At 42.2% G+C, this 13543-nt stretch overlaps 1 protein-coding gene across 1 annotated transcript in view; it reads left to right on the forward strand.

Annotated features, from left to right (window-relative positions):
- Positions 1 to 2116: 2116 nt before the first annotated feature.
- The window catches only part of LOC134286420 (uncharacterized), a 40947-nt gene continuing 29520 nt past the window's right edge, over positions 2117 to 13543 (forward strand). Inside the window, exons 1-2 of the mRNA XM_062848029.1 lie at positions 2117 to 2800; positions 2885 to 3893. Coding sequence (XP_062704013.1) covers positions 2914 to 3893 — 980 coding nt within the window. The 5' untranslated portion in view covers positions 2117 to 2800; positions 2885 to 2913. The remainder of the gene's footprint in view (positions 2801 to 2884; positions 3894 to 13543) is intronic.

Below are 13543 nucleotides of genomic sequence, written 5' to 3' on the forward strand. Positions count from 1 at the left end.
ATGCCGCCTACAAAGCGCTATCCCAGATCATCTTCCGTCGTCTGTCATTTAAAATGAATGAGTTCGTGGGGCGTTATCAAGCCGGCTTTATCGACGGCCGGTCGACAACGGACCAGATCTTTGCCGTACGGCAAACCCTCCAGACATGCCGTGAATACCCAACGGCATTACCTGTTCATCGACTTCAAAGCGGCATACGACAGTATCGACCGCGCAGAGCTATGGAGAATCATGGACGAAAACGGCTTTCCTGGGAAGCTGACTTGACTGATTAAAGCAACGATGGACGGTGTGCAAAACTGCGTAAGGGTTTCGGGGGAACTATCCAGTTCATTTTAATCTCGCCGGGAACTGCGACAAGGTGATGGACTCTCATGCCTACTCTTCAACATCGCTCTGGAAGGTGTGATGCGACGAGCCGGGCTCAACAGCCGGGGAACGATTTTCACAAAATCCGGTGAATTTGTGTGCTTTGTGGATGTCATGGACATTATTGCCAGAACATTTGGAACGGTGGCAGAGCTGTACACCCGCCTGAAACGCGCAGCAGCAAAGGTCGGACTGGTGGTGAATGCCTCAAAAACAGTACATGCTGGTAGGCGGAACCGAACACGACCGGATCCGTCTGGGTTGTAATGTTACGATAGACAGGGATACTTTCGAGGTGGTGGAGGAATTCGTCTACCTCGGATCCTGACGACTGACAACAACGTGAGCCATGAAATTCGAAGGCGCATCAACAGCGGAAGTCGGGCCTACAACGGGATCCAGAAGAAACTGTGGTCTAAAAAGATTCACCCACGCATCAAATGCACCATGTACAAAACGCTAATAAGACCGGTGATCCTCTACGGACACGAGACATGGACCATGCTCGAGGAGAACCTGCAAGCACTTGGAGTTTTCGAGCGACGTGTGCTAAGGACGATCTTCGTCGGTGTGCAGGAGAACGGTGTGTGGCGAAGAAGGATGAACCACGAGCTCGCTGCCCTTCACGGCTAACCCAGCATCCAGAAGGTGGTCAAAGCCGGAAGGATACGGTGGGCAGGGCATGTTGCAAGAATGCCGGACAACAACCCTGCAAAGCTGGTGTTTGCAACTGATCCGATTGGCACAAGAAGGCGTGGAGCGCAGAGAGCACGATGGGGTGGACCAGGTGGAGCGTGACTTGGCGAGTATTGGGCGCGACCGAGGATGGAGAGCGGCAGCCACAAACCGAGTATTGTGGCGTACTATTGTTGACTATGTCTTATCTTAACCTTCCGTAACTCGCGCGGTTGACTACCTGCGTCAGCAACACGCTAATGCTGAGTACAAAAAGCGAGATTTTTTCAACGTGTTGTACAAAATACAACAGCGCGATCGCTCGTGGGTTAATGATGTTGAACAAATAAATGTATGTATGTACCTTCGCCGCCGTCACCTCGACACCCTCGCCAAGGACCTCTTGCGCCAGACTCATGTAGGTGGCGCCCTTGCGCTCCTTGTCGCGCTTGAGCTCGAGGATCGCCTTCAAGACGTCCAGGTACTTAGACTGTTCGGTCTTGATGACGAGCGCGTCACCCTTCTCGCGCTTGGTATCTGCCCTGCCTCCTACATTTACGAGGCTTAATTTCCCCACTCCTTAAGTTTTTGCTTCTTCTTCTTCTTCTTCTTCTTCTTCTTCTTCTTCTTCTTCTTCTTCTTCTTCTTCTTCTTCTTCTTCTTCTTCTTCTTCTTCTTCTTCTTCTTTCTTCTTTTTCTTCTTCTTCTTCTTCTTTCGCTCTAATTTGGCCCAAGAGACGTCCTCCCTCTGACCCGCCCTAACTTGTGCTTGCTGAGTAGCAATCAGTGGTCGCAACCCCCTATTCTCTTTAATCCGGGACGAGCCGACCTTTTTCAGGCTCACCCTTCCCGACTCTCCGGCTTTACCACCGACCTTCGAGGTTAACAGCCGCCTATCTTTGTGGGCGCCGCCTGTTGGCTCCTCACCGGACGGCTGCTTCACACGCTTCTGCGATTACTTGTCGTAAGCAATAGCATCCGCCACACTTTTGGGGGGCCTGTATGAGGTATTTGATGATATTAGACTTCGAGAATGCAAAGTCAATGAAGGGACATGCTTCTGGCGCTCTTGGAAACCAAAAATGATGGGCTTACTGTTGATTTGTGGAGAATACTGCAGCGCAATGTCGTAAGTCAAAGACACGTCGAGCTCGTTTTCACTGTCGACGGAGCTTCGCTGAGCTCTATCAAAAAAAAGTGAATACAATCTCGACTTCAAATTTGGGATTGCTTATCTTAGGAAGAAATTCCAAAAGAAGTACCAAAATGATGGCAGTGAAAGACCAGGGAGTAGGGATGACAATGATTCTCGACAGACCCACGTAGGCACTGGCGATAACAAGATGGTCGTAGACCAGATTGAGGAAATCCCAGGACCAAGTGGAGTCGGGGAAGCAAAAACAAACCGTAAAGCTACTGGTCACACTGCAAATACTGTCGGCGCTAAAAAAAGTGAAAAGAAACCGACAAACAAAGGATTTAACCCAGAATACCGAGAACTGAAGATTCCAGATGGGAAAAATCTAAATAAGGGGTGTCGCACAACCAAGTAAGGGGATGAAGTAAATCCCCGCTCAAGCGGCGAACAACGACATCTTCAACAGCAAAAAAATTAAGTTCATTCAAGTGAATCTTCACCATGCGAAGGGAGCAACTGCTGTACTTTGCAGAAGATTTACGAAGAGCAAACTGGATATCGCATTAATCCAGGAGCCATGGACAACTAACAGTAGGATAGCAGGAATTCCTACATCTTGTAAGTTAATTTACAACTCTGGGCAGCTTGCTCCCAGAGCTGCAATTTTAATAAATGGAAATGTAAATATTGTCCCAATTACAGAATTTATAAAAAGAGACATCGTCGCAGTAATGGTGGAGGTGCCAACAACCAATGGCAAAACGGAAATCTACGTTGCATCAGCATACTTTCCGGGAGACATAGGAGAAGTTCCTCCACCGGAAGTGGTAGAGTTTGTTGCATACTGCAACACACAAAATAAAGCGTTTATAATTGGCTGCGATGCAAATGCCCATCACACGGTATGGGCAAGCACGGGCATCAATAGCAGAGGTGAGTACCTTTTAGATTATATCTATAACAATGAAATAGACATATGTAATAGGGGAGAAGCACCAACATTTATAAATGCAATAAGGCAGGAAGTACTTGATTTAACATTGTGTAGTCCGAAAATCTCGGAAAAAATAAAAAATTGGCATGTATCTGATGAAGCATCATTATCGGATCATATGCAAATCTTATTCGAGTATGAGGCTGGTCAACAACTCACACAAACTATAAGAGATCCCAGAAAAACAAACTGGGAGCTTTACAATTCAGAGCTGAGAGCTGGAGTAAACACATTACAAACATCCTCAAAATCATGCACAGAACTTGAAGAAAGTTCAAAACAAATATCAAATTTGATTTTGAATGCATTTAATAAAAGTTGCACTGCTAAAGAACGCTGGTGGAATAACCGATTAGCCAAACTTCGAAAGAAAACCCGGAAAATGTTTAACTGGGCTAAACGAACTCAACAGTGGGGCCCATATAAGGAATCCCTTACAAATTATAATAAAGAAATAAGAAGATCAAAAAGGATTAACTGGAGGCATACATGTGAAAGCATTGAAACTACTCCAGAAACCGCCAGGTTGCAAAAAATCCTTGCAAAGGATCATTCTAACGGGTTGGGAACACTGAAAAAAGAAAATGGGACTTTTACAAATTCTGCAAATGAAACGTTAGAGTTGATGATGAAAACACATTTTCCCTGTTCAGTAATCAATTCAACTGAAGACCAGAGTTCAGCTGTAACAGAAACTGGCGTTATTGAAACCAGGACGTATGATCATGAAATAATGAGCGGAACGACTGGATCAAATAGAGACAGGATCGATAGTTGCACTTTGGCCAAACAAATATTTACTGAAAAGAAAGTTGAATGGGCGATTGACTCCTTTGCACCCTTCAAATCACCTGGTAGGGATGGAATTCTTCCTGTACTACTGCAGAAGGGAAAGGCGATTTTAACACCTATTTTAACTAAACTTTTCCAAGCCAGCTTATCTTTAAGTTACATTCCAGTAGGGTGGCGACAAGTACGGGTGATTTTTATCCCCAAGGCCAATAAAAAGGATAAAACACTGCCAAAATCCTTTAGGCCAATAAGCTTATCGTCTGTACTACTAAAAGCTATGGAAAAAATAATTGATGAGCACATAAAATCATCATATCTTATTGAAAATCCTCTCAGCAAACACCAGTTTGCCTACCAAGAGGGTAAATCATCAGTAACAGCATTACATAAGCTTGTTACAAAACTTGAAAAATCTCTCAATGCCAAAGAAATTGCTCTTTCTGCTTTTCTTGACATTGAGGGAGCTTTTGATAATTCATCTCACAATGCAATAGCAACGGCCATGATGAAACGAGGTTTCAATAAATGTGTTGTTGATTGGATTAATGAAATGTTAGCCAAAAGGGAGATATCAGCAAACCTTGGAAGCTCCTCTATATCTGTTAGAGCAGTGAAAGGGTGCCCACAAGGAGGCGTCTTATCACCTCTTCTGTGGTCTTTGATAGTTGATGATCTTCTGAAAAACTTAGAATCACAGGGATTTGAAATAATTGGTTTCGCAGACGATATAGTCATAATAGTTCGTGGGAAATATGACCAAATCATCGCAAACAGAATGCAAACTGCTCTAAATTGTATCTCATCGTGGTGTGATAGGGAAGGATTGAATGTAAATCCTTCAAAAACTACTATTGTACCATTTACAAAGAGGAGAAAATTTTCTATAAATAATTTATACCTGAAAGGCATATCTATAGATCTTTCAAATACAGTCAAGTACCTCGGAGTAGTCCTTGACAGCAAACTGAATTGGAATTCACACCTAGAGCAGATAATCACAAAAGCGACAAATGCTCTTTGGATAAGCAAAAAAACATTTGGTAAGCAGTGGGGATTGAAACCGAAAATGATTTATTGGATCTTTTCGGCAATCGTGAGACCCAGGATCACGTATGCCTCACTGGTCTGGTGGCAGAAAACCACAGAATCCGTCGCTCAGAGAAAACTAGGAAGATTACAAAGACTAGCGACTCTCTCAATAACTGGAGCATTGAGAAGCACTCCTTCATTGGCATTGGATGCTTTATTACACATGCTTCCATTACATCAATTTATACAATTTGAAGCTGAAAAGAGCGCTCTAAGAATCAAAAGATCTACGAACCTCTTGGAAGGTGACCTTAATGGGCATCTTAGTATTCTAAAAACTTTTGGCATAAAATCCATAGTTATGAACAACGAAGACTGGATGGAGAAAAAGTACAATTTTGACCGTATGTTTAAAGTTTATGACCCTGATCGAAGTTCGTGGCGAGTCGGTGGTCCAGAATTTCGACCAGGATCGATTATTTTTTATACAGACGGTTCAAAATTGAACAACAAAGTGGGAGCAGGAGTAACTGGCCCAGGGATAAACCTGTCGATACCCATGGGAAAGTATCCAACTGTATTCCAGGCAGAAATTCAAGCAATTTTAGAATGCTCTAATATATGTTTGCAAAGAAACTATAGGCATTCAAATATATGCATATTGTCTGACAGTCAAGCAGCACTAAATGCTTTGAAGTCAGCGGTATGTACATCAAAACATGTTTGGGAGTGCATTAAATCACTTCAAGATCTGTCCTGTCGTAATCAGGTCAACTTATATTGGGTTCCTGGCCATTGTGGAATTGATGGAAATGAAAGAGCCGATGAATTAGCAAGGCTTGGATCATCTCTTCAGTTCATAGGGCCCGAACCTTTTTGTGGGCTATCTGCCTGTGCTTTGCGAATGGAGCTCAAAATAAGAGAACATTCGAAAGTGACGAACAATTGGAAAAAACACTTGTATAGCAAGACAAGCAAGGCGATTTATTATTCCAAATGTTTCTAAGACTTGTAAAATACTGGATCTTTCCAAAAAAGATCTAAGCGTATATACTGGGCTTATAACAGGTCATTGTCCGAGCCGATATCACTTGAAGCTTATGGGAAAACTTCAAGATGATATGTGTCGCTTTTGCGGCACAGATAAAGAAGACTCGGAACATCTACTGTGCCACTGTCCGGCACTCTTTACAACAAGACGTAAGTTCTTCGTCAAAGGGCTGTTAGAACCCTCTGACATTTGGAGAACAACACCCAGTACGGTAGTGCAGTTCATTCGAAATGTCGAACCGTGCTGGGTTAATGCTATTAATCAAACGATGGCGATCACTCACAATAGTGGTACGTCATCTTGATATACATAGCTATAATAAAACTTATCAGGGGCATATGTCACAATAGATCAAAAAACTGGTCGCAGTGATGGAAATACCCGACACGGATTAAAAAAAAAAAAAAAAAAAAAGGGACATGCTGATGCGCAGCCACCTCCTCCGCAGATAACCTATCTCGGTTCTTGTTAATGGTCCTCGTCAACCACGCTCCGTCCACTACCTCACCCGACTAACTAGCTGGGCACTACGTGCGCAGCTTCCAACTCCTTCCGCTCTCCTTAACGGAGACCTAGCAAACCCGCTTCCTGCGAAGGGGTTAGCCTCGCCATTCAATAGAGAACAAGAAAGATGCCGTAGACTTCGAGACAGTTTGCGCACAATGACGACTGTTTGCTGTTGGGGAGTCTTAGAACACTTAGCGTTAAGTGGAAAGGGATTCTTTTTCGACGTAAATTCAACGAAACAAACTGTTGCCTAATATAAGTAATAAGTATAAGTTCGTACAAAAGACTGTCCCCAAGAGCTGGCTTAAAGTATATAAATGAACTGGGGATACGTCGCATTTTATTTGAGCATTCTATTAGTCCTCGTTATCTTTATTTTATTCCATTATCATAATGTTTGAGTTAAGTTTTGTCCTTTGGCCGTTACTTTCGTGCTATCATCACCATCCATCCAAGCGATGCATGGGGGTGGCGACGTATCTCGTTTTTCGTAGACAAACGGCAAGTGTGCTCCGTCCGCTGTTCCTTGCACGCATGATGGACCGGATGGTCAACCATAAAATTACGGCATGAATCGATAAATTTTAATCTAATCGAACTGCTTGTCATCTCCATGCTATACTACAGCAGACGCCAAAGACAAAAGTCGTTCTGCGGTTGTTCTTATGTGTCCGAATCAAATTTTTATTATTTATGTCAATTTTAATATCCTGACGACTGACCGAAGGACGCAAAAAACGTACGATAAGGTTCTTACTCGTGCGGGAGGGAAGACGTTTCGTTTCGGTATGAACAGGAAAAATAAGGATTCGACAGAACGCCGGTGGAAAGAAAGGGACCGGAAAAATAATCCTGTTCACGCTTCTTTTCCTGTGCGGATTCCTATAGCGTGATGGGTGGGTGGTTGCACCAGGTTTCCAGGAAAATCAGCAAACGTATGGAATTTATTGGCATAAAAAGTGTGTCACATATTATTTTTATGCTTTTAATATGCAAAACACATGATGTGACCACCGAGCCGCTGATAGAGCTCTAGATACAGACTGACCACAGCCCGAGGTTTTTTTTTCTTAGAAATGTTTTGGGACTGCTATCTACAATAAGGCGAAACCGTTATCGGATTATGCGTGTCGAAGAATGAGCTCTAGAAATACTCATAAAATGCAGAATAGGGTATTGGTTCCCTTATTAAGCATGTGGCTCCCATTTTCATCCTACGAAAAACAAAGGATTGAAGCGCTGTTTGTTTTGTTTCTTATTTTTGTATTTTTTGTTGGAAGTGAGCACCCATAAAAACAAAAAGAACGGAATCAATTGGTGCCGTAATCGCTTGTTTTGGAATGAGATGAAAATGGGAGCGTGAGATTACTGATGGAACACATACCCTACATACGTTTTGCCTTTCTCGTACACTAAGTGTACCGGAAAGGCTATATGTTCACTCCAATAATGACTTTCTGATAGAAGGCCCGGAGAGTCGAGCAACATATACCAATCAACTCAGCTCGTCGAGTTGAGGTGATGTCTGTGTGTGTATGTGTGTGTGTGTGTATGTATGTGTATGTGTACAAACAAACTCTCGTCACTTTATGGCAGTAAATCTCAACCGATTTTAATGACCGATGGTTCATTTGACGGGGAATCTGGTCCCATTGTTTCCTGTTGAAAATGGTTGGGATCGGTCCAGCCATTCCGGAGCTATGACCATTTAGGTGTTCCGGACAGGTACCTCAGGAAGGGGTCAGATATGGAAATGCAACAAACCCATGCATGCGACACACCAAACCAGGCCATTTTCGATAACCTGCTGAACAGTAAGCAGAAAAACATTCGCAGACCATATCCGAACCGGTAGTGTTCGGAACCGGTTCCGGGTATTCCTCTGGAAGTGGCCAAATATAAAAGTAAACCAAACCTATGCATGCGCCCTATAAAACCACGGTAAGAAGGAAAACAGTCTCAGACCATATTTTCATCGGCAGTGTTCCGGAACCGGTTCCGGGGGAATTGGTCAAATATAAAAATGAATCAAACTCATGCATGCGACACGTCAAATAGCAGCTTTTTGGAAAAGCTAATGAACGGTTAGTAAGAAAATAGTCTCAGGCCACATTTTGGTCAACTTGTAGTGTTTGGAAACCAGATCCGGGTGTCCCACCTGAATTGGCCAATTGTAAACATTTAAAACAAACGGCAGTGTTCCAGAATTGATTCCGGGAGTCCTGCAGAAAGTGGCCAAATTGAAAAATAGACCAAAGCCCGTTTCAAAATAGATCAAACCGTGTAAAAGTAAACCAAACCCATGCGACACATCAAACCAATGCTTTTTTGATAACCTGATGAACGGTTTGCAAGAAAATAGGCTCAGACCACAATAGTGACTATCCCGACTAGAAGATTCTAACAAAAATATAACATTATTATAACAAACCCTGATATTTATATCTCATTGTAATATAATCAAGTTTTTATATCTTTGGGGTTTAAAAATATTATATCGGTATATCATATTATGTTATAAATGTTGTTTAATAATTCATTGTGAAATATTTTAGTTTCAATTACTTGACATTCAGAAAATCATTTTTTACAGTTGAACCAAAATATGATAGGAACTAATTTTCTTGAAGCTAAAACTTATATCATATTTTGTTATAATATTGATCAGATCATAACAAAATAGGTTATTATTTTGATTAGACCGGTGTACTTTTTGTTACAATTTGACTTATTTTAACATCATCTTGCACCTAGTTTATAACATAATAAGTTATAGATTTTTTTTATAACATCATAACACAATGTGTTATAAACTTGATAGATTTTTCTAGTCGGGTACCGCTAGCTTTGTAGGACCAGCGTTGGGTGGTTCGCCGGAAATACGAAAGTGAACAAAACCGGTGCAATATAAGAGAACAAAATCTTGACAAAACTAATCATCAAATCACACCTTTTCAGATTTCTGAGGTTAAACTGTACAGTTGTATGGTTCAACGAATTAAAAACTAAAAAAAAAAGTTTTTTCAATCCTCTTTTGCGTCTAAAATAACTGCGTAAAATTTTGATGCGGTTGTAATGTAGTTGAAATTTGAATGAGATTGAGTATGGGGAATTTCACTTGCTGAGCATAAAAAACATTGTCCAAGACCGCAAAGTGAATCTGCCTTCAGTGATAGTGGAAGTGGGCATGCAGTCAACTAAGAGGTCTGATATTTTTCAACTCTTCCTATGCGTTGAACTCGGAATTTGCCAAGAATATGTGCCTTCAACAAGGCTGATACAAATTTAAGTTTGATTTTTTGCCACCCCCCCCCCCCCCCCCCCACCTAAATGAAAAAATATTTATAAAAAAATTCTTCAACAAATCGAATGAGTTTTTATTATTTTTTAGATTAAATGCTTTATTATTTTTATCCCCCTCTCGACCCTCTCGACCAGCCAAAGAAGGGTGGGACAAAAAGTGAAATAATTATTTGTAACGGCCCAAGTTTACCAAATCGATGATGGTTTTGAGAAAACAAATCTTGCTTTCAGGAACATTTTGACTTCAGTCGATGAAAAGATCATGTGTACATATTCGGCGAGAAAGGCACTACGTTTAAATTTTTGGGCTAATGTGTCCCGCGACGAAGTTTTTTTTTGTCTGTATTAACGAGATTTTTAGCCCTAGGCTAGTTCATCTCGGGACCCACGCTTTACTTCCCTTCCGAAGGAAGAACTCACATTTTGCGAGTTTGTCGGGAGTGGGATTCGATCCCAGGTCCTCGGCGTGATAGTCAAGTGTTCTAACCATCACACCAGGTCCGCTCCACAGCGACGCAGTTTATCATTGTACTAAGAAATTGAGGATGGATCGGTATTGCTTTTTACGAAAAAAACGCAGATTAAGGCGAAACTGGAAGCATTTCCTCATTTTTTTGGTTTTTGATTTTTTATTAAATAACGAAGCAATATTTTCAAAATCGGTTCTCGTACACATGTAGAGTATGGATCAAGGTAGGTATCTTGTGATTTTTTTTGTGGTGGAAAATGTTTTCCATTTTTGCGGAAACCATTTTTTGTGAAATTTTGTTCAAAAATGGTTTCAGCAAAAATGAAAAGCATTTTCCACCACAAAAAAAATCAGAAGATACCTTGAACCATACTCTACATGTATACGAAAACCGATTTTGAAAATATTGCTTCGATATTTAATAAAAAATCAAAAACCAAAAAGTGAGGAAATGCTTCCAGTTTCGCCTTAATCTGCGTTTTTTTTTCGTAAGAAGCAATACCGATCCATCCTCAATTTCTTAGTACAATGATAAACTGCGTCCCTGTGGAGCGGACCTGGTGTGATGGTTAGAACACTTGACTATCACGCCGAGGACCTGGGATCGAATCCCACTCCCGACAAACTCGCAAAATGTGAGTTCTTCCTTCGGAAGGGAAGTAAAGCGTGGGTATCTCGGGACCCACACCCGAGATGAACTAGCCTAGGCTAAAAATTTCGTTAATACAGACAAAAAAACTGCGTCGCGGGACACATTAGCCCAAAAATTTAAACGCACTATATTTTAAAGAACAGTTTTTTTTAATCCGAACCATTGTACTGACTTAACACTCTCCCCGCCATGTGAGGTTTGAGAACATGATAACTTGATTACGTATAATACATGGAATTTGTATTTTCAGTTTGAACTTTACAATCATCATAACCCCTTTATTTTGTGGATTGAATACATCGATTAAGAATACATTTTCCGAGCAATTATTAGAAATGTAAATTTCTTAAACTATTAAATGATTGATTTGTCTTTATTAAAGAGACTTTCAGCCCTTTTCTGAAACTATAAAATATCCACAAATTTGAGAGTAACTTGTATTCATCGTGACATCCTCTTTGTTTATTACATGATAATAACTTTTATAAAATAGTTTTGAAGATCAATTGTAAGAGTTTTTTCCTTTCCTGCTGTGGAATTTAAGTCACTACGTGCAATAAGCTGAACTTTTGTGGCATTGTAAGAGTTACAATTCATTCATTTATTTAGTTCACATCAAATTCATGATAATACTGAATCAACAATTTGCCGCCATAATACTCGATTTGCAGCTGCAGCCAGGGTCGTGCAATTTCGAAAGGAAAACATGACGTACGACGACTGTAGCAAATCGTTTCCCATGCGAACGGACTGCTGTGATGCTTCATCTCTCACCCAGCAACACACTCGTTCGTTGCTGCTACAGAAACAAGTGTGTATGAAACATGGGATAATACACTTGGATTTTCGTTTCATTTATGAGTCATTGAAATACTTCAACATGCTAAAAACACTATTTAAACCACATTTTTAAATAGTGGTGCACGCCAATAGAATGATAATTATGTTTTATGAAAGAGGATAACAAATTCGACCACTTAAATCCATTTAACCGGCGCCCGTAACCATTGAGAGACTAGCGCGCACCAGTGAGACACTAATGCTCTGACGGGTGAAGCACAAGCAATGCGACCGGGTGGGAGACTACCGAGTGCTACGATGAGTGGAAAAGTTTTTTTTAACGACCGAGTCATTAGAAAAATGTATGAAACACTTGAAGTGACTCTTTCAAATGTTGCATGAAAGTGTATCATTGAAACGAAATTGTACGCCCCTGGCTGCAGCTCTCCACCCTCGGTCACGCCCAACACTCGCCAGATCACGCTCCACCTGGTCCGCCCATCGTGCTCTCTGCGCTCCACGCCTTCTTGTACCAACCGGATGGTTAGCAAACACCAACTTTGCAGGGTTGTTGTCCGGCATTCTTGCAACATGCCCTGCCCACCGTATCCTTCCAGCTTTGGCCACTTTCTGGATACTGTGTTCGCCGTAAAGTGCAGCGAGCTCGTGGTTCATCCTTCTCCGCCACACACCATTCTCCTGCACACCGCCGAAGATCGTCCTTAGCACCCGTCGCTCGAAAACTCCGAGTGCTTGCAGGTCCTCCTCGAGCATCGTCCATGTCTCGTGTCCGTAGAGAACCACCGGTCTTATTAACGTCTTGTACATGGTACATTTGGTGCGGGGGTGAATCTTTTTTGACCGCAGTTTCTTCTGGAGCCCATAGTAGGCACGACTTCCACTGATGATGCGCCTTTGTATTTCACGGCTCACGTTATTGTCAGCCGTTAGCAAGGAACCGAGGTAGACGAATTCTTCTACCACCTCGAAAGTATCCCCGTCTATCGTAACATTGCTGCCAAGGCTTGTCCTGTCTCGCTCAGTCCCACCTACCAGCATGTACTTTGTCTTAGCCGCATTCACCACCAGTCCGACCTTTGCTGCTTCACGTTTCAGGCGGGTGTACTGTTCTGCCACCGTTCCAAATGTTCTGGCAATAATATCCATGTCATCCGCAAAACAGACAAATTGGCTGGATTTCGTGAAGATCGTACCCCGGCTGTTGAGCCCGGCTCGTCGCATAACACCTTCCAGGGCGATGTTGAATAGTAGGCAGTAAAGTCGATCACCTTGTCGTAGTCCCCGTCGAGATTCAAATGAACTGGATAGTTCACCCGAAATCCTTACGCTGTTCTGCACACCGTCCATCGTTGCTCTTATCAGTCTAGTCAGCTTCCCGGGAAAGCTGTTCTCGTCCATAATTTTCCATAGCTCTGTGCGGTCGATACTGTCGTATGCCGCTTTGAAGTCGATGAACAGGTGATGCGTTGGGACCTGGTATTCACGGCATTTCTGGAGGATTTGCCGTACGGTGAAGATCTGGTCCGTTGTCGACCGGCCGTCGATGAAACCGGCTTGGTAACTTCCCACGAACTCATTTACTTTAGGTGAAAGACGACGGAAGATGATCTGGGATAGCACTTTGTAGGCGGCATTCAAAACGGTGATCGCTCGAAAGTTCTCACACATTAACTTGTCGCCTTTCTTGTGGATGGGACAGATTATCCCTTCCTTCCACTCCTCCGGTAGCTGTTCGGTTTCCCTGATCTTGACTACTAACTGGT

The sequence above is a fragment of the Aedes albopictus genome, chromosome 2 (genome assembly GCF_035046485.1).
Source record: "Aedes albopictus strain Foshan chromosome 2, AalbF5, whole genome shotgun sequence".
NCBI classification, from domain to species: Eukaryota; Metazoa; Arthropoda; class Insecta; order Diptera; family Culicidae; genus Aedes; species Aedes albopictus.